This window comes from Triturus cristatus, chromosome 9 (genome assembly GCF_964204655.1).
Source record: "Triturus cristatus chromosome 9, aTriCri1.1, whole genome shotgun sequence".
NCBI lineage: Eukaryota > Metazoa > Chordata > Amphibia > Caudata > Salamandridae > Triturus > Triturus cristatus.
This window is the reverse complement of record NC_140592.1, coordinates 100,036,143-100,061,927: the sequence shown is the minus strand read 5'-3', so window position 1 is coordinate 100,061,927 and position 25,785 is coordinate 100,036,143. Positions and strand designations below refer to the sequence as shown.

The following is a 25,785-nucleotide window of genomic DNA, read 5'->3' as shown; positions in this document are numbered from 1 at the left end:
GTTTGAGATTTTCTCGACTTCTCTCTTCCTTAGTCCAGCTGCTTCTCTTCCTCTCTTACTTTCTCCTTCTATCTCTATTTTTTTTCTCATACGACCCCATTCTCCTTTTTTCTTTCCTTTTCCCAGACTCACCTCTGGCTCTTTCTTTAGCTCTCTGTTGCTTCTCCCTGTTCAATCCCCTGTCTCTCGGCTCTCTGTCTCTAATCCCTCTTGCTCACTTTCCTCTGTGTCTCAATCTCTCTATCTGTCTTTCTCCCCACTCGCACACGTTATCTCTATCCTTAATCCTGTGCATAACGAGCCTCTACCCTCCTGTTCTCCTTCATCCTTCACCCTTCTCTCTTTCTCCCACCCTACACTGGCAACGAGCCAGTCTGTCAACGTTGCTTCCTACCCTCGTCGCCCTCTGCACCCCCCGCCCCTCCAGCTCCTGTAGAGTCTCCCACGCTCTTCAACACGTCAACATCGTGTAACAGTTTCCACGTCCGAGGCGCTCCCTCTCTTGACTCTTGCGCCTCCCCGCGAGCTATTCGCTCAGTTTCCCATCCTCGCATTCTCGCCACTTCGCGCTCTCTGCCCGCCTCCTCGTACAGATCCCCACCCCCTATCTCTCACCCCGAGCCTCTTTCTCTCTATGATTCCCTCCAAATACCCACTTACACGCCCATGCCCTCTCGTCTCATCTTACTGCTCGGGCCCCCTCCTCTCTCCTGAATCCACTGGTTGCGCTCTGCACCCCCTCGCCCATAGCCTCCGCAAACTTTCGTCTTCTCTCATTGCCATGTTGTGCCCTGTCCTCTCCTTCGCTCACTTCCCACGGTTTTGCCTCAAAGCCCTCTTTTCCTCACTCACCCTAATCAGTTGGCTCGCCTCCAGCGTGGACTCTTTAATTTTTTCTTCATTGTCTTTCCTTTTTATTCACTTTCCACTCACTTCCTTGAATGAATGAATGAATGAATGAATGAATGTACGAATTCATGAATGAATGAATGGTACACCTGTTATTAACGCTCCAACAATCTCTCCCCTCTCCAATGTTTACCCTTTTAGAGTTGCCTGCTGTACATTCTGTTCATTCCTATCGTTTCCCTTCTTTTTCCGCTTCAAAATATCACTTCCTCAGGAACGACTCGGTCCTCTTTTATTCTTGACCTCGCCTCTAATCAACTCCTCTCCACTTACCTGACCTCTACTCTTCCTCTTTCTCCCCCACCGCTCCTCTGATTATTCTTACTCTCCAGGTTTTCTTAATCATCCCCTCCTCCTCCTCTGCCCCACCCCCCAAATGTGACACCTTTATCACTCCATTACTCATCCTCGTGACCATTCTCTTACTGCCTCCTGTATTCATCGTGCCCCTCGGTCTTACCTTCATAACTGTACCCCTCATCCTCATCTCTTCCTTCCTAGAGTTTCATCCCCCACCATGTCTGATAAATCGCCTCTTTTTCTCTCTCCCCACACTATTACTCATATCCCCTCCTTTCTCATCCTCCTTCACTACCCCTCCTTCTATTACTCCTCCCCTTCTCTCACCATTCCCTCCCTTATCACAGCCGCTCCCCTTCAAATCCACGCTGCCTTTTCCAAAATCCATACATTAACCCGCACACCTTATCTTAACACTATCTAGCCACGCGCTCCCCTTCTCCCCCGCCGTGACCTCACCGCGCAGGCAGCCTCGCGCGCACGTCAGGAGCGGAAGGCGCGGCCTCCGAGGGGGCGTGCCTATATAAAGACTGAAGGGATGCGCGGCTTGCGTTTAGTCTGCGCCGAGTCTCCGAAGGAGGGGAAGGAAGGCTGGTGGTAGAGGAGGGAGAGGAGCTGGCGCGGCCGCTCCGTGGAAGGGTTGGAGACTCGTAGGAAGACGGAAGGACGAGCCCGGGGAGCTGGTGAAGTGCTCGAGGGAGGAGCCTGTGCAAGGAGTTCACAGAAAGGGGAGGAGTTTATCAATACGGTTGGGACATCTGGAACACGGGAGGAGTTTTCATGCAATGTCGCTCTTTTTGAAGATGAACCATGGATGTTTTGAGAACTTTCTGGAACGCTGAAATCTGTTCATCGTAGCAGTGAATTTTAATCCCCAAATCCCTTATTGTACCTCTGAACACTACAACGCTGTTGGTCTATGTCTGAAACCTCAATAGCATTTAGCAAACCATTGGACACTACGAATACAAAATTGAAGCCTCAGATCCTGGGAATCAATTGGTGGAACTGTGAACCCTGGTCAATTATTTTTGAAAACCTGTACTTTGAAATCCCATTGACGAAATATATGATAGTGAAAAAAGTGTAGGCCTTAGTGATTATAAGTGAAACTTTTAACTTAGAAAGTTATAGGTGGGGCATCGGCATACATAAGTGGAATCTTGAACTACGAATGACCATCAGTGGAACCTTTAACCTCGGAGAGCCATGTTTTTGACCTTGATTTCTTGATACCTTGTGATGGGCCTTTTGATGCCTGACCAACTATTGGTGGAACCTTGACACCTAGATACCAACTGTGGAGCCCTAGATCCTTGGAAACCATTGATAAAACCCAAAATCGTGCACGCTTCTAGGAACCCCTACACAAAAATGTATTGATAGAACCATTCAACCTGCATTTTTTAATTGGTGGTCGTCTGGTGGAATTATTTTGGTGGTAGTTTGACCTCTGCCATGCCAGTGCTTGAATCATAACTCTGAAAAGTAACCAGTGGAATCTTGCACCCTGAAACCCCTTCCTGGAGTTGGGAACCGTGCAAAGGTTGTTGTTGGAGATTGGACTTTGGGATAAACCTTTTTGGATCCTTCAGGACGGATTTGGGGAGGTGTTCTGCCAGCGCCCTGCTGTGCCTGGGGTGGGAGTCCGAGCCTGTGCAGGGGCCTGGCCATGGTCCCCCTGCTGGTCCTGCTCCCCCTGCTGGCAAGTGCGAGATCCCAGGAGCTGTATGCACCGCACTCCATTCGCCTGGAGGGTGACATCACTCTGGGTGGGCTTTTCCCTGTCCATGGGCGTGGGACACTGGGCTTGCCATGCGGGGACATCAAACGAGAGGCCGGCGTGCAGCGCCTGGAGGCCATGCTCTATGCACTGGACCAAATCAACGCCGACCCGGACCTGCTCCCCAACGTGACCCTGGGGGCACGCGTGCTGGACACGTGCTCGCGGGACACCCATGCCTTGGAGCAGTCGCTCACCTTTGTACAGGCGCTAATACAGAAGGACACCTCGGATGTGCGCTGCACCAGTGGAGAACCCCCTGTCTTTGTGCGTCCAGAGAGGGTTCTGGGGGTCATCGGTGCCTCAGGGAGCTCCGTTTCCATCATGGTGGCCAACATCCTCAGACTTTTTCAGGTAGGGTCTTCCTGGGAGTTCTGTCATCTCCACAAAGGTGATGGGTTGGTAGGCACGCTGCATTTTCACTACACCAGCCCTTCCTGTTGATCGCAGTTTGTCTCCATATCCCAAGGTGAGAGCAGGAGTCATGGCCATGAAGGGAAGTTACTGACCACAGCCATGAATGCCTAGCGACCACCCAATGTGTCATTAATCCCCTCGCACCTCACACAGCGCTGCTGCATTATCACTCCACTATCTACGGCCTGCCCCCTCCCCATCTCTGCGTCTTCATGATTAAAAGGAGCGTGGACCGGAACTCTTACCCCAATCCATGTGCCGCGCGCCTCTCATGTGCGGGGACTTTCACAGCGCAAGCCCAGCCATGAAGCAATGCACAGCGCGCGCCTTGCCCTGGTGCACCACGTGAATCCTACCTTCATCTAGTAATGCCTGAGTCTTGCGTGCAGTTCGTGTCTCTGTCTCAGCGCCACGAAGCCTTGCCGTTACCGAGCACTTAATAAATGAAGCAGAAATAAATGGGCACCATGTGGCGAGTCTGATGTCTTTAGAAACGAGTTGTGTGAGCTGTGCGCCCCTTTCACAAGTAAACTGCCCAAGCACAGTATATCCCTCCTACAAATTATTTGATACCCGCCACCCCGTGACCACCCATGCCTCTTCCAGGTCTCTACCAGCGTAGGGGCTGGCAGGCACCGTCCTTTTCAGAAGGACTGCTGCCCGCTGTGACAGTGCCCCCAGAGTAGCCTTCTAAAGTCCCTTTCCTTCACTTCCAGAAGCACTTGGCATCATGGCAGAGTGTGCCAGTGAGTCTACGGTTTCCCTTACAAAACATGCCACCTGCTTCCAGATCTGTTCTCAGTTTTGCTCTTGCCTTTCCCTTACCACCCCCTCCCCCACCAAGAAATGTCTTTCCGCGGGCTAGAAAGCTGCCTCCGCGAGGCTCTGCCTCTTCCAGCGCGATAGATTCTGATCGGGGCAGAGACGCGGTCTCTCTCACCAGGCAAACCCTCGGCGGTGACTCGCCGCCTTCCCATCTCGTCTTCGCCTAGGGTGCTCTCTCCTGCCCCACCGCCAACACTTCTTGTTCCGAGGGTAAACACAGCCCTGTGCTGGTTCCCGAGTGCATGCCATTTTCTACCCTCCTGCCTACAGAACAAACAGGGGTGCCAGGTCTGCCCCTCCTTTCGGTAACCTCCTCCCAAGGGAACGGTAGCTGATATCAGATATATGAAGTAGAGGGCTGATGTGCCACCGGGCTCTGACCTCTTTCCCATACCTCCCCCGGCCCCCGCGCGCCCAATTCATCTCTTGCAAGCACCCGCCTTAGCTCTAGTTCATTTTATGGTCCGGTGGCTCTGTGCACGCGTGCTGCGAGATCTGTGCATGGCCCAATGGTCACAGATTTCCATCCCAGTGGGACCCTCAGCCTTTCATCCTAGCTAGGCCGAAAAAACGAGTAACATTGAGTCTGCATGCCAATAAACATATTTTTATAGCGCCAAGAAGCCTTGTGAATGTACGGGTTATAAACAAACTTGTTACTTTGTTTCCTGGCTTTCTGCAGCCTAGGAGTGCCTAGAAGCCATAGTATTACCCGCCGTTTCACCCTCCCTCCCCCCCAATGCACTAGCTTGTTGCACCTACCCCATCGTGTTGGCTCCGCCCCATACCATCACTCACTCTCGCCCCTCCCATCCGGTCCACATCTTGTCGGCTTCCCGCTCCACTCCTCCGGCGTCCTCTCCATCCGTGACACTTTAGCGATTTATTGCCCCATTTACAAGAAGCAATCTGTGAAAAACAAGGCAATGATTTAAATGGGTTTGCATTAGAGTGAAATATGGGCGGCCGGCGTGCCTGTGCGGGGACGGGCCGGGGCAGGAATGCGTTTCCCACATGAAATATTAAAGCCTTGATGGGAGCATATTTCCCTGTTCTTTCTCTGCAGCTTTTTTTATTTTCAAAAACAATCTGGCGGGGCCTTTGCCGAGATCGGTCTACTTTAAACCGACTGCAGTCTGATTTCCATGATAAAAGGAGCTGTCACCCAGTGTGTGTGTTAGAAAATTTACCTTCGAAGTCAATATCCGTCGTTCTCCAGTCGGAAGTGCTATTGAGGGCACTTCACGGCGCTACTCTTGTGTGTGTCATGGGCGCCGAGTTATGCAACTTGCTGGAGGATGGGGGAGAGCCGTAGTCGAGGAGGGGGTGGTGTCCGGGGGTCTGGACCCGGGTATTAGGAGCTTGGCTCTTCCAGGGGCTCGGATTGGTGTGTTTTTGAAGACAGCGTCTCGTTGGGCCTGAATGAGAGTGAAAGGAGGGCGGATGCGAAACCGTCTCACGTCAAACCTACACGATGCAGACAGTGGCTGCAGATATTCAGCTCTGGACAGCTCCTGAGCCTGGAGCAGACGGGACAGCTCAGAATACTAGTACAGACTGGAGAGCTGCCGCAGCTGATGCAGACTAGACAGCTCCCAAAACTAGGAGTCAGGCTGGACAGCTCCCATGGCTATTATTCAGGCTGTTCTGCTCCGAGAGCTAGTATCCAGGCTGGGCAGCTCCCAGAGCGAGGGTCCAGGCTGGACAGCTCCTAGAGCTATGAGTCAGGCTGGACAGCTCCAGAGCTATGATTCAGGCTGGACAGCTCCCAGAGCTAGGGCTCAGGCTGGACACCTCCCAGAGCAAGATTCAGACTGGGGAGGTCTCTAAACCTGGAATCAGACTAGACAGCTCTCGGAGCTAGGATTCAGACTGGAAATCTCTCAAGGCTAGGAATCAGGCTGGACAGCTCCCATAGCTAGAATGCCGACTAGATAGCTACCAGAGCCAGGATTCACGATGGACAGCTCCCAGAGCTAGGATTTCAGCTGGTCAGCTCCCAGAGTCAGGGTGCAGACTGGACAGCTTCCAGAGCTACTATTCAGAATGGGGAGCTCTCAGATCTGGGAATCATGCAGGACAGCTCTAGAACTAGGATTCAGACTGGAGTGCTCTCAGAGCTACGATTCAGAATGGGGAGCTCTCAGAGGTAGGAACCAGGCTGGATATCCCAGAGCTAGGATTCAGAGTGGACAGCTCCCACAGCTAGGATTCAGGCTGGACAACTCCCTGAACTATGATTCAGTCTGGACAGCTCCCAGGGGTAGGGTTCCAGCTGGACAGCTCCCAGAGCTAGGATCCAGGCTGGACAGCTCCCAGGGCTAGGATTCAGAGTGGACAGCTCCCAGGGGTAGGGTTCAGGCTGGACAACTCCCTGGACTATGATTCAGTCTGGAAGCTCCCAGGGGTAGGGTTCATGGATGCACAGCTCCCAGAGCTAGGATCCAGGCTGGACAGCTCCCAGAGCCAGGATTTAAGGATGCACAGAGCTAGGAATCGGTTTTGACAGCTCCCACATCTAGGGATCCGGCTGGACAGCTCTCAGGTCAATGAAGCCTGCGGAGCTCTAATATCTGGTGGTTTCGATTAGATTGGACAGTTCCCAAACCTAGGATTCAGATGGACAGCTCCCAGAGCTAGCTTACAGTCTGCACAGCTCACCGAGATAGGATTCAGTATGGACAGCTTTCAGAGCTAGGATTCAGGTGGACAGCTCCCAGAGCTAGGATTCAGGTGGACAGCTCCCAGAGCTAGGATTCAGGTGGACAGCTCCCAGAGCTAGGATTCAGGTGGACAGCTCCCAGAGCTAGGATTCAGGTGGACAGCTCCCAGAGCTAGGATTCAGGTGGACAGCTCCTAACGCTTGGATCCAGGCTGCACCGAAATAGGATTCAGTTTGGACAGCTCCCAGACCTAGCGATCCGGCAGAACAGATCGCAATACGAGGAAGCCTGGACAGCTCTAATGTCTGGTGGTTTAGACTGAACAGCTCACAGAGCTGTACTCTATCTGGACAGCTCTTAGCATGGCCGCACAGCGGGCCTCTGCCGGGACCGATGGCAAGAGCGAAGCAGCTCCCCTGCCTAAGGCGCAGGCCGGAGCCCTGGTGGTAACACTGACGGCGTCCTGCTCACTGGGCACAAATAGTGCTGTGCTGGCAAGCGACAGTACAGATGGGCACTGATAGTGCAGACCGGGCCTGGGCGTCAGTACAGTAGAAGGGATGAATGACTCCTCCATGCTGTCTGCTGATACTGCTGGCTGCTCACACCTCGCTGCTGTGCGGTCAAGGCAGCCCTGGGAGGTAAAGAGAGGTAAAGAGAGCCGAGTAAAGACCCCTTACACTGGTCTGCTGCTGGGGCCTTTGCTAACACCTAGCGTTGACGCTCCACACTGGACAGCGACTTGTGGTGAGCACTGCACGTAGGCCGATGCTGCTGTGCACTGCACAGCTTTCGGTGCCTCTTCACAGCGCCTAGAACTGACCCTTAACACTGTCCCGAACCCAGCGCTTTTAATACACCAGGCGCTTTCCAGCGTTGAAGCTCCACACTGGACAGCGCCTTGTGGTGAGCACTGTAGCCTGTGGCTGATGCTGCCGGACACTGCTCAGATTCCGACGCCTCTTCACAGCGCCTAGAACGGACTCTTTACATTGGTCCTCGGCCAGCGCTTTTAATAACTCGACACTGGAGAGGGCTTCGTGTTGAAAACTACACATGTCCCAAGCTGCAGAACACAGCACCGCTGCCGCTTCACACCGCACAGCTCCTAGTAGTGACATTTTACACTAGCCCGCTGCCAGTGTTTGTCATTTACTATAGACTGGGAGTGCAAAAGCACGACACTGAGCAGCGAGTGCTGCTGAACGACTTACATAGGCCGGTGCTCTTGAGCAGTGCACCGCGTCCGATGCCTCTGCACAGTTCTAGTACTGACCCTTTACACTGGTCCTCGGCTAGCGCCTGGAATATAGCAGACACCTTCCAGCGCTGAAACTCACCACTGGTCATCAGATAGTGCTGAACAGTGTCCATCGTCTATGCTGCACAACACCCCACAGCCCGATGCCTCTGTACAGTCTACAGCTGTGTGTACTGACCATTCACACTGGTCCGCAGCCAGCGCCTTGAGTGCATTAGCCACCTTCCAGCGCTGAACAGTGAGCAGCGCCTAGTGCTGAGCTCATGTACATACCGCGGAGCTCCAGAACACTGCACTGCTCCCGAGGCCTCTGAACACAGCAGAGCTCCAAGTACTGACTATGTGCACTGATCCGCACCCAGTGCTGGTAATGCACCAGAGACTCGCCCGTGCTGAAGCTGGACACTGAACCCTGCTAAGTACGGAGCACTATACATACAGCGATGCAGCTGAACACTGCACGGGCCTTTGTAACCCGTGTACTGGCCATTTACACTGGTCCGCATCCAGCGCCTCTATTACACTAGGCACCTTTCAGCGCTAAAGCAGGTCACTGGCCAGCGGCTGGTACTGAGAGCCGAGACTGCCCCATGTTGCTGAACACTGCACAAGCCCCATACCGCTGTGCACTAAACAACTCCTAGTACACCCCCTTACACTAGTCCGCAGCCAGCGCCTTTATCACACTAGGCGCCTGTCAGCGCTGAGGCTGTACATTGGACACTAGGCGCTTGCATGCCCCGATGTTGCTGAACACAACACCAGCCCCATACCTCTGTGCACTAAACAACACCCAGTACTGACCCTTTCGCTGGTCCGCAGCCAGCGCCTTTATTGCACTAGGCGCCTGTCAGCGCAGAGGCTGTACATTGGACACTAGGCGCTGTGCATGCTCCGATGTTGCTGAACGTTGATCAGGTCTCAATGTCTCCGTACCCTGCACAGCTCCTAGTATTGGACGCTTACACGGACCCGCCCGGGGCCGTTGCACATATGTCCATGTTTTTGAACTCTGCACAGCTCCCGATGGCTCTACACAGCTCCTCTCACTGACTACGTACACTGTTCCGCTGTCCCACTGGACCGCGCCGGTGCTGGGCACGAGGCATTCCCCGGCGCTGATGTGTTACACCGGCCTCTGGCGGTATTTGTAACAGATCTTCAGCACTTGGTCAGCAACGAGTGTGAACTGGCTATTGCCCCTGCATGCCGCAAGCTCCTGACCTTGTGCATTGCTTGGATCACGGGTCGGGACACCTCCAAGAGCTGTACAGAGCGCAGTTTACAATGCTGCAGTGTACTGCTCGTCCGTTGTTGGTTGTTCACGCTTCACAACTCCTAGTTTTACACGCTGATCGGTTCATACGGGTGCACACTGCACAGGTCGTAGTGCTGGGCGCTGACGGCCACCCCCTAACACACTGCACACAGCACACCTTTCAGTACTGCAAAGTACTGGCCACTCCATAGTTCCTACTGTTGAATACGGGGCACCCCGTGGGAGACAGTGCACAGCTCCTCCTACAGCACATTGGATAGCGCATAGACGTCTCACGCTGGACAAATCCCGCTGAACGCTGCACAGGTCCCAGACTCTGCTCGTCTCGTGGCGCTAAACTGAAGACACGATGTGCAGCAATCTTGAGAGGGGTCAGTGCTGTTCACTAGACAACCCCTGGTGCTGCACAATACGTGCTTCTTGGGCTGCACATTGCGCCGCTGCTAGTGCTGTACACTCCCAAACATGTACACTGGTCAGGCCTTAGATTACAGTACTCAGATAGCGCCTAGTGCTGAATATTTATCTTCTATGTGCTCCGCATTCGTAACAGCTTCCTTTTCTGTTAATCCAGACAGACCAGCTCCGGCGCTGGACAGCGCCCAGCTTCGAAAACAGTCGGAGCTGGAGAGCAGCCAGAGCCGAAGGGAGGGGCTCTGCAGGTCCGTGCAGCGGATTCGCGCCAGACAGCGGCCGGCGTTGAAGATGTCTGTCTGACGGCTCCGCTCCCATCTCTTCTAGTACAACGCTCCGTAGAGCGCCAAGACCTCACAATACAGCGTCCACAGCGGCGGGCGCTAAGGGTGTCTGCAGCTCACTGCTAATTGCACACGCGGACAAGCTGTGGCAGAAATCGGCTGCAGTTTTCCTGACCGTCATGTGTCATGTTACGGGCATTTGTTTTAATATGGACTCCGAGAAGCGTGCGGCACGCCCAGAGCTGAGCGCCAAGGCAGATATGTTCTCGGCGCCCACCTCTGCCCCAGTCGTGCATTAGCATGGGCTGCAGTCCTGCGTGCTGTGCTGAACGGTTATTCTCGCCACTAACCGTTGCACGCTCCAGGCTCCGAGCGTGTGCATGTACACGCGGTGCGCGTGTATACAAACACATCACACTGATCTGAATACCTGCTAAACCCAGGGGGTTCAACGCAGGTCCAAGTGGTTTCCCTGGAAATCTGCCATAGATATGACCCCCTGCACCCCCATTATGAGCTGAGCTGCGGCCAGGGTGCCGTCTACATTGCTGTTTTCAATGCCGGAGATCCTGACAGCTGAGCAGGGTCTAATGGGCATACATGCTGTCAGTTTCCCTTGCTGGCGTCGCATAAGGAGCAGCTATCCACAGGACCGTTGTTTCATGCGTAATCAGTCCTTACACTCGCCACGCCGGGCTTGCAGATTGGAGTAAACTGACTGACCGGGGGAGGGGTTCCTTGTTTAAAATACAATAAACAAAAGACAGAGAGAGACACTGAGAGTCAGAGACAGGGAGGGTGTTGTGTGTAGTGTGCCGTTGCGTGCTAGCGGGCGTCGGCGTGCACGCACGTTCCTGTGAGTGATTATGGGGCATATCAACAACAACCGGCGATAATTTTCGCTCAGCGCTCTTAGCGTGAGGATAATTATCGCCGGCTAGCGTGAATTTTTATCGCTGAGATAGCGTGCTATTAGCAACGCTTATCTCAATAGCGATAAAAATCTACACGCTAACAGGCTAACGTGAGATTATCGCTGGAAACCCAGCGATAATCACACGTTACCTTGTTGATAGGGACAGGCAAACTTAGCCATGATATCCTCCCTCCATAGGATATCATGGCTAAGTCTGAAAATTAGCAGACGTAAAAAAGCAGCGTTAACCGCGGTTAGCGCTGCTTTTTTTGTCTCTAACAGGGTTAGCGACATTCTTGATAATAGGAGAAATGTCTCTTAGCGACATTTCTCCTATTATTTTACTCTGGAACGCCCCCTTTGCATCTCATTAGAGATGCAAGGGGAAGCGTAGAGTAAAAGGGTGCTAACATGCAAATTTGCGTGTTAGCACCCTGTTGTTGATAGGGCGCTAGTTTTATCTCTGCTTTTTTGGCTTTTAAAGCCAAAAAAGCAGAGATAAAGCCCTTGTTGATATGCCCCATAGTCCGGTGAGTAAAATGGGCCTTCCCATTTTCTAACATAAAACCCTTATTTACAAGTGCTATACTGCCTAAGTGTGTGCCCCTTTACTCGGCTCGACCCCCCTGTGACCATGGAAGAAGCCGGGCATCCTTCAGTGCTGCAGCCAGAGGATAGGTGCTTTACTCTTAGGCATGCTTGAGGGACAGTTCTCAGTGAGAGTTACGTGCTGCATCGTATGTTGCCCTCTCGGTGACTTTGATGGACATCTCTCAGTGAGAATATCTGTGCTGCATCTTTTGTTGCCCTCTCGGTGACTTTGATGGACAGCTCTCAGTGAGAGTATACGTGCTGCATCGTTTGCTGCACTCTCGGTGACTTTGATGGACAGCTCTCAGGGAGAGTATATGTGCTACATCGTTTGCACTCGCGGTGACTTTGATGGACAGCTCTCAGTGAGAGTATACGTGCTGCATCGTTTGCTGCACTCTCGGTGACTTTGATGGACAGCTCTCAGGGAGAGTATATGTGCTGCATCGTTTGCACTCGCGGTGACTTTGATGGACAGCTCTCAGTGAGAGTATACGTGCTGCATCATTTGTTGCACTAATGGTATCTTAGATGGACAGCTCTCAGTGAGAGTTTACTTGCTGCATCGTTTGCTGCACTCGGTGACTTTGATGGACAGCTATCAGGGAGAGTATATGTGCTGCATCGTTTGCACTCGCGGTGACTTTGATGGACAGCTCTTAGTGAGAGTAGCGTGCTGCATCGTTTGTTGCACTCACGGTGACTTTGATGGACAGCTCTCAGTGAGAGTAGCGTGCTGCATCGTTTGTTGCTCTCTTGGTGTCTTTGATGGACAGCTCTCGGTGAGAGTATAGTGTTGCATCTGTTGTTGCAATCTCAGGGTTTTTGATGGACAGCTCTCAGTGAGAATATACGTACTGCATCGTTTGTTTCACTCTCTGTGACTTTGATGGACAGCTCTCAGTGAGAGTTTACCTGCTATCTCGTTTGTTGCACTCTGGGTGACCTTGATGGACAGCTTTCAGTGAGAGTATACGTGCTGCATCGTTTGTTGCACTCTGGGTGCGTTTGATGGACAGCTCTCAGTGAGAGTATACATGCTGCATCGTTTGTTGCACTCTGGGTGTGTTTGAATGACAGCTCTCAGTGAGTGTATGCACGTTGTATCATTTGTTGCACTCTTGGTGTGTTTGATGGACAGCTCTCAGTGAGAGTATGCACGCTGCATCGTTTGTTGCACTCTGGGTGTATTTAATGGACAGCTATCAGTCAAAGTATGCGCGCTGCATCGTTTGTTGCACTCTGGGTGGCTTTGATGGACAGTTTTCAGTGAGAGTATAGTGCTGCATCGTTTGTTGCACTTTGGGTGGGTTTAATGGACAGCTTTCAGTGAGAGTATACATGCTGCATCGTTTGTTGCACTCTAGGTGTCTTTGATGGCCAACTTTCAGTGAGAGTGTACGCAATGCCTCGTTTGTTGCACTCTGGGTGTGTTCGGCGGACAGCCGTCTTGTGATACCACACATTCAGGAAATGCTTTACTGCTGCGGGTATTTCATGAACAGCTCCCGGTGAGAGCCTCAGTGAGGGGGCTTTTAGCCTTCAGAGGTGTTAAAGTGTCATGCCTCAGGGAGCATAGGTGTTGGGTACCTTTCACTGCTTCAGGTGTTTAGTGGATAGATCTCCCTGATAGCATACATGCTGGTCAGCTTTCACTGCCGGGAGCACACGGTGTATGGATAGATCAAGTGGTAGAACACATTCTGTTCAGATTTCTGTGCTGGGGAGTTTTATGTGCATCTCTTAGTGATAGCAAAGATGCTTTATCTGCTGAGAGTAATTCATGGAATGGTCTCAGTGAGAGTGCATACGATGGATAGCTTCTACTATTAGTCATAGAAGACATCCAGGGCTTCTTTCACTATGGGAGGTGGTTGATTGACAGCTACAAGCGACAGAAGACATTCAGGTGATCTTTCACTATGGGAGGTGTTTGATTGACAGCTCCAAGTGACTAAAGACATTCAGGTGATCTTTCACTATTGGAGGTGTTTGATTGAAAGCGCCAATTGATAAAAGACATTCAATTTACTTTACTTTAGACTCATTTGTATAGCACAGGGAATCATCCCCCAATGGGATTCAGGTGATCTTTCACCATTGGAGGAGTTTCATTGACAGCTTTAATTGATAGAAGACATTCAGGTGATCTTTCACCATTGGAGGAGGTTGATTGACAGCTCCAAGTGATAGAAGACATTCAGGTGATCTTTCACTATGGGAGGTGTGTGATTGACAGCTCCAAGTGATAGAAGACATTCAGGTGACCTTTCACCATAGGAGGTGTTTGATTGACAGCTTTGATTGATAGAAGACATTCAAGTGATCTTTCACCACTGGAGGTGTTTCATTGACAGCTCCAATTGATAGAAGACATTCAGGTTCCCTTTCACTATGGGAGATGTTTGATTGACATCTCCAACTGATAGAAGACATTGAGGTGATCTTTCACTATGGCAGGTGTTTGATTGACAGCTCCAAGTGATGGAAGACATTCAGGTGATGTTTCACTATTGGAGGTGTTTGATTGACAGCTCTCATTGATGAAAGACATGTAGGCAGCTTTCACTACAGGGGGTGACGGACAGCCCTCAGTGAGAGCGCACTCAATGGGCAGCTTTTACAATTAGACATACTAGACGGGCAGCTCTCAATGGTGGGATTGGTGCTGGACAGTTTTCACTGCTGGGGTTATTTGATGGCAGCTTTCAGTTGTACAATATATGCTGGTTAGGTTTCACTGTTCGGATATACAAAGACTTATAAATATGTGGGGTACACCCGGCAATACTCAGAATCTGGGCTCGTGTAACATTAAGGTATGTTGCATCACTGCCTAAAATTAGCCATTTATGTACCCAATCAATAGAAAGAAAGGGAGGATTGAAAATTGTTATATATATCAAAATTTCAAGAGAAAACAAGTACACACCAACATTATGAGAAGGCAAAGTCTATTTTTATACAAGACATAGTATGCTGCAAAAGGCTGTTCTTAATGGCAAGCTATACCCGTAAGGCGCTTGTGAACTGGAAGTACACAAAAAGAATCATGAAAAACAAACACATACTTTCTGTACAACGATGCAAACTAAATGTGCAATGGCAAACAGTCTACTCGATATTTATGCCCTTTCAACATTGCATTTAATCAAGCATTAAACTGTGTAGGTGTTGACGTTTCAACCTGTTTGAAGATGTATTAGGATTGTGTCTTCATCAGGACCTGTGGAAGGAGTACATCCTAATTGGCTTATTAAATTTGGACGTAAACATATCCTCTATGTTAATGGACCGAGGAGTGTAGCTCAACCCCTGGGTACTTATCTGCGTCGTTGACCTCCAAGATACTCTTGCGCCTGACTGAACTGAAAGACATCCAATGACGGATGAACAAACACATTGAGGGAATACCCTTTTGTTATATACGATGTCTTGTATAAGCAAATAGACTTTGCTACTCATGATGTTGGTGTGTACTTGTTTTTTCTTGCAATTTTGATGTATGCAATTTTTCAATCCCCCTTCCTTCCCACTGATTAGATACACAAAGGACTATGATTAGTCTTTGATGATGTCATGAATTGTTCAATAAATGCTTCTGACACAATCAGCATATCCATAAAGGGATTATAAAATGGACAGTCCATTGGCAGTGGTGGAATACATTCTGATCAGATTTCAGTGCAAGACTGTTTGATTGACAGCTCAGGGATAGAAGACATGCAGTTCAGTTTTCACTGCAGGGGGTGTTTGATGGACAGCTCTAAAGTGATAGAATATATGCTCATCAGCTTTCATGTTGGGAGCACAAGATTGACAGATCGCAGACTATAGTTGTGTCAGATTTCTATGCTTTTTTATGGACAGCTGTCAGCAATTGCAGGTATGCTGGTTAGCTTTTTCGGTTAGGGGTGTTTGATGGACAGCTCTCAGTGGTGACACTTGTCCATCCAACACTCTTAGCGGTGAAAGATTTTAATTTTACTCATATTTTAATGTGTAGATTTCAATAATAGCATTCACGCTGGACAGTTTACACTGCTAGGGGTGTTTGATGGGCAATAGCATAGATGTTTGTAGTTTTTACTGCTAAGCATTTTTGATGAGCAGCTCTCGTTGACAGCATACATACTGGAGTTGTTCTGCTGCAGCAACATTCGATGGACATCTCAGACTGATAACATACATGCCGGTGGGTGTTCATTGTTGGGTGTGTATGATGGACGGTTGTTTGTGAGAGCATGCCCGGTGAAGAGTTGTTTCGTTTTTAGGTCCCGTCTAGGCAACACATGAGCTCTCTCTTCGAGACATGCTGTCTTCAGTCTATGGGCTTAGACCCTGCCTCCAACTTTTAGACCCCACCTCCAACTTTTGATTGGCTTTTGTCAGTTTCCTTCAAAAAGCTTTGCTTCTAATTGGATTAAAGATTCTGCTTGTCCCACCACTTCTCAATTGTTAACTCCCATGGAGTATCGCCATAGGACTTGTCTGCTTTCACTTTTGTCATTGAAGTTCATGTCTGGGGCATTTTTTTCTATTTAGAACGAGCACTTCTGTAGCAAGGCTGCCTTCTACTCAGCAGCAGGTGCGCACCTACACCAGCCATCGGATGGTGTGTAATCAGTCAGCCCCCCCCCCCCCCCACCTTGCTCAGCCCAGCATGTGCAGTCGCAGTCTTCTTTTACAAAAGTGAGTTTTAGTGCAGGGTGGACAGACCCCAACACCATCCATACGGAGGGTCCCACTGCCCCGGTGGTAGGCAGGACACCTCTGAGTGGGTAGCACTGGATACTCTGCCCGGCGGCTCCAGAAGTGCTGCAGCGGCAACGCAGGCACCACCTCCTTCCTGCGCTTCCTGCCGAGCCATCCTCCTTCCTCCAGAGCAGGTACAGCAGCCGCCGTGCACTGTAGAATGAATGCACCTGGCTCATAATGGTGTTAAATATTATTTTTTTTAAATAATAAACAGCCATTTTTTATCATACAGCTGATAATGAAAAGTATTTGGCACCTGCTCCTTTTCTATTGGTAGAAGGGCGATCCCATTTAGATGGACGCTGATATTATGCATGGATCTGACAGGCAGTCCTTACACGCATGCATGTTTTGTTTCCTGGCACTTCCCAGAGACAAAAAAAAGAAGGATGTGTGGGCCTCTCGTCGTGTAAGCCCCACTAAGATCAGCGCAAACGCCATCTACAACTCCACCATAGCATTTTCAAACCGACCAACAGAGGTGTGCTCCTTGAGTTTCACCTATAGAAAAACACCAATGAACACACTGTAATGTTAAGCAACAAAAGCTTAAATTGAATCCTGTTAGGAAAAGGTACATTTCAGTCACTTGAAAAGGCTGTGATTACTGTAGAGTTTTCAGGAACAAAATTGCACCATTCACTTCCTTTCTTGAAGCTTCCTTCGAAATAATACTTAAATGCTCTATTAAAAGATGGCCACCACGATGTAACTTTGCCACACGTACCAAACCCTAGCAGATTATGTGACGTTTTACATATGAGGTTGTTTGGCTGTTCGCCCTTTACAAAATGGCTGTGTGACAGAGCCAATCACGTTGGTTCTGGCTTGGTCAAGCGTGCGTCGCGGTGCTGGAGTGTTGGGGGCTAACAGAGCACTTTGTGGTCATTGTTCCTGCACTGTACTGGGTACCGTGTACGTATGTTTATTTCAGGTTTGTCCATCAAGTTGGTCTCGAAGTTGTCCTGGGAATGAGTATTGCAGGAGGTGGAGTTGCTCTCAGGTCATGCTGTGCCTTTGGCTTCAAGCTTTGCAACAGTTCCCGGCGATCCGGTACATAGTTACTAGAAACCTCACTACACCGCGCTTTATTGACTAACATATTTATCTACGCTACAAGTCTCACACGGTTGCCTCACACACACTCCCTTATTTCCCATTTGGCCTTGTTTTACAACTTACACAAAACGAACGTTTCTTCGGAATGAAGCATGCACTCCACATTTGGGAATACCTAAAATTAAGATTTGCGCATAACAGAGGTAATTTAATTTCCCCATTAACTGCAGTTAGGGGAACCCTTCAGAGGCCTGGAGCTGGTCGCCCAATTTCCTGATTTCCCAGCCTGCCTCAGCTGTGCCCATCGAATATGAAAATAAACGAGTGGTCAAGTAGCACAGGCACGCGATCCTTGGATCTTGGCGCATTTGTAAGCACTATGCTTAATTTCAGAGATGAGCTTTGATCACGGTGCACTCCGATAAAAGCAACTCAAAGTAGCAGGCACATATATTGGTGTACACTGGGTAGGTTTGTGGTAACGCAGAGGTGGTTCACAGGTGTAATAGTGATTATTTGTATAGATCTAGTGGTTGGCAAGTAGAAATACCAATGCAGGTAAACAGGATAAAAGAATGAGCTACCTTTTGTGATCGTTGCTATTTTTTATTATGGATTCATCCCAGATCTGTGACTGGGACTGAGTGTCTGAAGAGTTTCAGCGCTGCGTCCATCATCTCCTTGTGTTTGCTTTGTTTGCCCTAAGTTGGCAGGGTATGCCCAGACGGGCGTCCCTTGCTCACTTTGCCACTGGAGTCAAGCTAGCCTTGCTGATGAGGGCTGTTAGCCCGAGACCGGTCACAGGATACTTGTTTCCGGTCCAGGGAAGACATGGTTTGGCAGTTCGGGCTGGACTGTTCCTATAAGGCACAGGGTCAAGACTGATTTGCATATCGCTGTGTCTGAACCGGTGGGGGGTGAAGTGAGCTAAAGAACAATGATGGATTCAACCCAGGTCTATGACTGGGGGGTGAGTGTTCGAAATGTTTCAGCACTCCGTCCATCATCTCCTTGTGTTTTCTATTTTTTACTGCCACATATCAAAACTACTTCAGATGAAAGCAGGAACATGAAATGAAAACTTCATCAAAGTTAAGGTTAGCACAGTTAAAGAACTCATATATCCTTGTCTTTTTCTTAAACACCAAAAGACACAGATCTGGAGCTTAGCTCCTACCTATTCGTTTTTTTTGACACCATAAAATCGAAGCTATCCACACAGCTCCATGCCCCACAATTCAACTCCACATATTTCTTATCCATACCACATAACTCAGCACTAAACCACATAATGCAACTCAAAAACACAGTCATACAACACACCACATACACACAACACACCACATACACCCAATCCACACCATAAAAGTCCACATCATGCCACAAAATTGAACAGCACAGCACATAATTAAACTCCATAACATACCACTATGCAACACAAAATACAATTCCACATAATTACACTCCATGACACACAATCCCACTCCACATAATTCCAGTACATTAAAAGTCACATAATTACTATCCACACGATTCCACTGCACACCATGACACATAATTCCACTACACACATCATCTCCACACCAAAGAATTCCACAACTAACAATTCCAATCCAACCCACATAATTTCTGTCCATACCACATACATCCACACCACTCATACACATGGGTAAAGGACATTGGGCCTGATTATGAGTTTGGCAGTCTTCCTGCGTGCCACCACTCCAGCACCCTGGCAGAACACTACTAAACCCGTAGTCAGACTGCCCGCCAGATTATGCGTTTAATCCTGGGCAGTTGGTGCTGTGGCAGTGTTATGGCGGTGCGTATCTAAGGCACATAAGTGTACTTTTGACATACACCGCCATGAGACTGCCACAGCCCATTCCTGCACGATATAGAATGCACAATGTTGTGCATTCCATAGCGTGCGGGAACTGAGGGTGCAAATGTATGTTGTGAAGCCTTGCATGCACTCCCTGGACAAGGAGCAGCAGAAGGCCATGTTAGGGCCCCCTTAGTTTCCTCATTACCAGCATTTTCATGGTGGGTTCACCACCATGAAAAGGAGGGCAGTGAGGAAACTTGTAATATGCTCAGCAGTCATTTACAATGCCGATAGCTCTAACTTTCACAAATGCGAGACTGATTGCATTGCAAATGCTTGTTTTTTTATGGTTACTGCTTCTAGTGTTAGCCAGACTGCTGTTAATCATAGCATGGCTACTAGGTGGTTTTGACTGCTGGGGTCTTTTTTATGCCACACACACGGGGTAATGTTTTTTAACTGCTGAGGTGGCCAATGAACAGCTCATGGGGGTAGCATGAATGTTTGACTGTGCATTATTTTAGTAGTGGAATATTTGACGGAAAGCTCTATGTGATAGACTGAACATTTCTTTTATACTGGGGTGTTTGACATGCAGATCCATGTGATGGCATAAGTGCTGGATAGTTTTAGTACTGTGGTTTTTGATGGATAGTTCTCAGTGACAGCACAAATGAGCGGGCTATTTTTACTGTTCGGTATTATTATTAGGCGGGCAGCTGATGATAATAACATGCAGAGTGTGCAGATATTTCTGCTGCTGTGTTTGATCGATAGCTCACAGAAAAACACACCGTTTGCAGCTGCTTTTACTGCTAGGGTGCATGATGGACAGCTCTCGGTGACAGCACACATGTTGATCCTTTTTTACTACGTGAATATTTAATGGGTAGCTGTTTGTGGCACTACACAGGTTGTAGTCATTTTAATTACATTCATGTTGCTGCTGTTTTTACTGTAAAAAGACACACAATTGATGGACGGAATGCAGAATAAATCAAAACATTCACCCCTAGTCAAGGGATCTGGGTTAAATCCATCATTCTTTTGCTCAACATACCACCCCAGTTTAGACCTGGCCATATGCAAATCAGTCTTGACCCTGTGCCTTATGGGAACAATCCAGCCGGAAATGCCAAGCCAGGTCTTCCCTGGCCCGGAAACAAGCATCCTAGGACCGGTTTGGGGAGCTCTCTGTGCCTTGTGCTGTTTTAATTACAATGAGCTGTTAACTGTCATTGACAAACATGCTGAACAGTTTTCCCTGCTGTGGGTGTTGGATGGACAGTCCTCAATGACAATATACATGCTCAGAGTAGTTTTCCTGTGGTTAGCTGTGGATGTACAGTCCTCACTGATGGCATACACATGCGGGCTAGTTTTCCTGCTGTGGAGGTTAATAGACAGACCTCAGTGACATCATACATGCTTGGGTTAGTTTTCCTGCTGTGGGTTTTAGATGGACAGACCTCAGTGACAGCATACATGCTCGGGCTAGTTTTATTGCTGTGTGGTTTCATAAACAGCCCTCAGTGACATCATACATGCTTGGGCTACTTTTCCTGCTGTGGGTTTTGGATGGACAGACCTCAGTGACAGCATACGTGCCCGGGTTAATCTTTCTGCTGTGGGTTTTGGATGGACAGACCTCAGTGACAGCATAAGTGTTCCGGCTAGTTTTCCTGCTGTGGGGTTTAATAGACAGTTCTCAGTGACAGCATACATGCTAGGGCTAGTTTTACTGCTGTTGGGTTTAATAGGCAATCTTTGGTGACAGCATACATGCTCAGAGTAGTCTTCCTGCTTTTAGCTGTGGATGGACAGACCTCAGTGACAGCATAAGTGCTCCGGCTGTGGGTTTTGTATGGACTGTCCTCAGTGACAGCATAAGTGCTCCGGCTAGTTTTCCTGCTATGGGGTTGAATAGACAGCCCTCAGTGACATTGTACATGCTCAGAGTAGTTTTCCTGAGGTGCGGTTTAATAGTCAGTTTTCAGTGACAGCCTATATGCTAGGGCTAATTTTACTGCTGTCGGGTATAATAGACAGTCCTCAGTGACAGCATACATGCTCAGAGTAGTTTTCCTGCTGTTAGCTGTGGATGGACGGTCCTCAGTGACAGCATACATGCTCAGAGTAGTTTTCCTGCTGTAGGGTTCAATAAACAGTCCTCAGTGACAGCATACATGCTCAGAGTAGTTTTCCTGCTGTGGGATTTATTAGACAGTTCTCAGAAACAGCATGCATTCTCAGAGTAGTTTTCCTGCTGTGGGGTTTAATAGACCGTTTCAGTGACAACATACATGCTCAGAGTAGTTTTCTTGCTGTGGGGTTTAATAGACAGTCCTTAGTGACAGCATGCATGCTCATAGTACTTTTCCTGCGGTGGGGTTTGGATGGACAGTCCTCAGTGACAGCATGCTTGCTTAGAGTAGTTTTCCTGCTGTCGGGTTTAAAAGACAGTTCTCAGTGACAGCATACATGCTCAGAGTCTTTTTCCTGCTGGTGGGTTTAAAAGACAGTTTGCAGTGACAGCATACGTGCTCAGAGTAGTTTTCCTGTTGTGGGGTTTAATAGACAGTTCTCAGAGACAGCATGCATGCTTGGGCTGGTTTTAATGCTGTGGGTTTTGGATGGACAGTCCTCAGTGACAGCATACATGCTCAGAGTAGTTTTCCTGCTGTTAGCTGTGGATGGACGGTCCTCAGTGACAGCATACATGCTCAGAGTAGTTTTCCTGCTGTAGGGTTCAATAAACAGTCCTCAGTGACAGCATACATGCTCAGAGTAGTTTTCCTGCTGTGGGATTTATTAGACAGTTCTCAGAAACAGCATGCATTCTCAGAGTAGTTTTCCTGCTGTGGGGTTTAATAGACAGCTATCAGTGACAGCATGCATGCTCAGAGTAGTTTTCCTGCTGTGGGGTTTAATAGACCGTTTCAGTGACAACATACATGCTCAGAGTAGTTTTCTTGCTGTGGGGTTTAATAGACAGTCCTTAGTGACAGCATGCATGCTCATAGTACTTTTCCTGCGGTGGGGTTTGGATGGACAGTCCTCAGTGACAGCATGCTTGCTTAGAGTAGTTTTCCTGCTGTCGGGTTTAAAAGACAGTTCTCAGTGACAGCATACATGCTCAGAGTCTTTTTCCTGCTGGTGGGTTTAAAAGACAGTTTGCAGTGACAGCATACGTGCTCAGAGTAGTTTTCCTGTTGTGGGGTTTAATAGACAGTTCTCAGAGACAGCATGCATGCTTGGGCTGGTTTTAATGCTGTGGGTTTTGGATGGACAGTCCTCAGTGACAGCATACATGCTCGGCTGGTTTTAATGCTGTGGGTTTTAGATGGACAGTCCTCAGTGACAGAATACATGCTCAGAGTAGTTTTCCTGCTGTGGGGTTTAATGGACAGTCCTCAGAGACAGCATGCATGCTCGGGCTGGTTCTAATGCTGTGGGGTATAATAGACAGTCCTCAGTGATAGCATACATGCTCAGCGTAGTTTTCCTGCTGTGGGGTTTAGTAGACAGTCCTCAGTGACAGCATACATGCTCAGAGTACTTTTCCTGCTGTGGATTTTGAATGGACAGTCCTCAGTGACAGCATGCATACTCAGAGTACTTTTCCTGCTGTGGGTTTTGAATGGACAGTCCTCAGTGACAGCATGCATGCTCAGAGTAGTTTTCCTGTGGTGGGGTTTAATAGACAGTCCTTAGTGACAGCATACATGCTCAGAGTAGATTTCCTGCTGTCAGGTTCAATAGAAAGTCCTCAGTGACAGCATGCATGCTTAGAGTAGTTATCCTGCTGTGGGTTTTGGATGGACAGTCCTCAGTGACAGCATGCATGCTCAGAGTAGTTTTCCTGTGGTGGGGTTTAATAGACAGTCCTTAGTGACAGCATACATGCTCAGAGTAGATTTCCTGCTGTCAGGTTCAATAGAAAGTCCTCAGTGACAGCATGCATGCTTAGAGTAGTTATCCTGCTGTGGGTTTTGGATGGACAGTCCTCAGTGACATCATACATGCTCAGAGTAGTTTTACTGCTGGTGTTTGGTGTGCAGCTCTTGCAGATAGCATGCACCTGTGCAGCTTTTGCAGATAGCATGCAGATAGCATGCACGTGTGCAGATCTTGCAGATAGCATGCACGTGTGCAGCTCTTGCAGATAGCATTGCGTGTGCAGCTCTTGCTGATAGCATGCACGTGTACAGAGAGCATGCATGTGTGCAGCTCTTGCAGATAGCACGCACGTGTGCAACTCTTGCAGATAGCACGCACATGTGCAGCTCTTGCAGATAGCACGCACGTGTGCAGCTCTTGCAGATAGCATTTATGTGTGCAGCTCTTGCAGATAGCATGCACGTTATGCCGCTTTCACTGCTCGAGGCCGCATCCATGTTGGATCCGTTTTCCAAACAGGAGAGTTTGACGGGGAGCTCGCGGGAATAGCTGGCATCCCTGTGCTGGTTTTGCTGTTAGGTGTGACAGCATGCCTGCTGGCTGTATTTCACTGCCACCTACACCTTCTGGCCAGTTGGTACTGCCAACCCATGCATGCGAAGACACACATCCCACAGCTGTTACTGCCGAGGGCACAGCACTGATAGCTTTCGGTGCTTGGCACACTCGCAGGGCAGCACAGTCACACACGGTGTGCCTCTGTGCGTTGTGCGATCCTGGAGCAGTCTGTGCCTTATTCCGAGGGTAGAAACCTGCCTGAGTTCTGTTCCACGGATATGTTGTGCAGCTACCCCCGGCCGTCATCCGCGTCTTCCTTCATGCATGCACACCAGAACTGGGGGGGGGGGGGGGGCCGGCAGAGCTACACTAAAGAGCGGGGTCATTGCACCGTTCCTTCACCAGCCTGCGCCGTCTCTCGTCATCACCAGGACGCCCTCGCTGTAAGCAGCTGGCAGCGAGCCCTTTAGACAGTGCTTCATTTGTAAAACAAAAATAAGTGCCAGGGACCTCGTCAGGAGGTCTCCACAACTTGCACCACCCATTGCCCCGCCAACGCTGCCAATAACAATTCCAAAACAACTACTAAGCATCACAATGCGACATGTGTGACAATTCAGAGTGTTCGAGGCCCACAAAGTAATATTAATGGGTTGGGAGGCAGGTATTTGTTGTTTTTCACGTATATTAAATTAACAAACAAGTATTGTTCTGCTCATCTCTAAATTATACGAACAGCGCCACCAAGCGGCAGCTGTCATAAGTGCCGGTGGTGAGCACCGCAAACCACCGGCTCAATTAAGCACTATAGTGTGGCATGTGGTCTCTTAAACGGGCGGCATCATCAAGGAAGTCTAAATAAGGATACTGTATGAGAGGCGTGGCTTAAGTTATAAGGGCGGGGTCTATTAAGTGTAAGCCAGAATCCTGTGCTTTCTGCTGCATGTCACCTGACCAGTATTTTGACGCTTCTCAGTAAGTTATCTGTTAGTGCATCCATATCCCACAGTTTACCTAAAACAAGCCAGGCCCATTGGCTTTGCCAGTGCTTGTTAGCAGAAGCCGACAAACGAGTAGCACAACAGAAATTGTTTTGGATAAAATTGAAACCGCATTGATTCTGAAAATATGAGGCTGGAAATTAAATGTTATGAAGATTAGAGACAGAGGGAATGGTCTTTGGAGTAACGTGGTCACTCCTTTTCTCCCAGGCCTACGCCCTTTCCTCTTCAGTCGTCACTATGTTAGACCTTTGTGTAATTCTACTGCCCACATCTTTCTGATAGCTAACATTATCTCTTTCCTCTTATACTGTTTTTTATTCGGTCTCTCTGCAGACGATCTTCCTTGGGACCTCACCCCCCCCCCCCCCCCATACGCATTTTCTATCTTTCCAACAGTTTTGTGTTCATTTTGAGCTCTTTCACATAAACTGGTACTGGCAAATACGTAACCATTGTTCTGTGCTCTCTGCAGAGAGGCCAATGACTGGATGAGCCTGCAGTCTGAACACTTTTAAGAGCCACTGACAAAGTGAGAAACTCTACCTACCTTCAGACTCACCACCAGAGCTCTCAGTGTTGCTCAGCACAGCCAGCCACCTATGGAGAAACAGCTCACTGCATGCACTAAGCAAGACTCGTATGTTGCATGAAAAACTAAACACAGCACCTGGAGACAGGAAGTACTCCACGTGAGCACGGGTTGAAGTAAAATGTGAAATGTAAACAGGAACTGCATCGCTGAAATAGTTTACCTTCGCGGCAGCAGCGTCCCGCCCTGGTAGGAGCGGTGGGGCCAGGTTGGGCGGGATTCGACAGACGACCACGAACATTAAATAAATAATTACATTTCCCTCTTCGTCGTCTGTCAAAATCCCCCCCCCCCCCCCCCCCAACACACCCGACCCCACCGCTCTTACTAGCATGCTGCTGCTTCACGGTATTCACAGTAATTATTGAGAAATGGATCATTATTTTGCCCTGAGTTTTTAGGATATGAAAATAGGGTCTGTAGAGAGCTGCTTTAATGCCAGTTTGT

At 49.1% G+C, this 25,785-nt stretch overlaps 1 protein-coding gene across 1 annotated transcript in view; it reads left to right on the top strand.

Annotated features, from left to right (window-relative positions):
- Nucleotides 1-1,794: 1,794 nt before the first annotated feature.
- Nucleotides 1,795-25,785, top strand: part of GRM7 (glutamate metabotropic receptor 7) — a 1,767,328-nt gene continuing 1,743,337 nt past the window's right edge. The window contains exon 1 of the mRNA XM_085624503.1: nt 1,795-3,346. Coding sequence (XP_085480629.1) covers nt 2,882-3,346 — 465 coding nt within the window. The 5' untranslated portion in view covers nt 1,795-2,881. The remainder of the gene's footprint in view (nt 3,347-25,785) is intronic.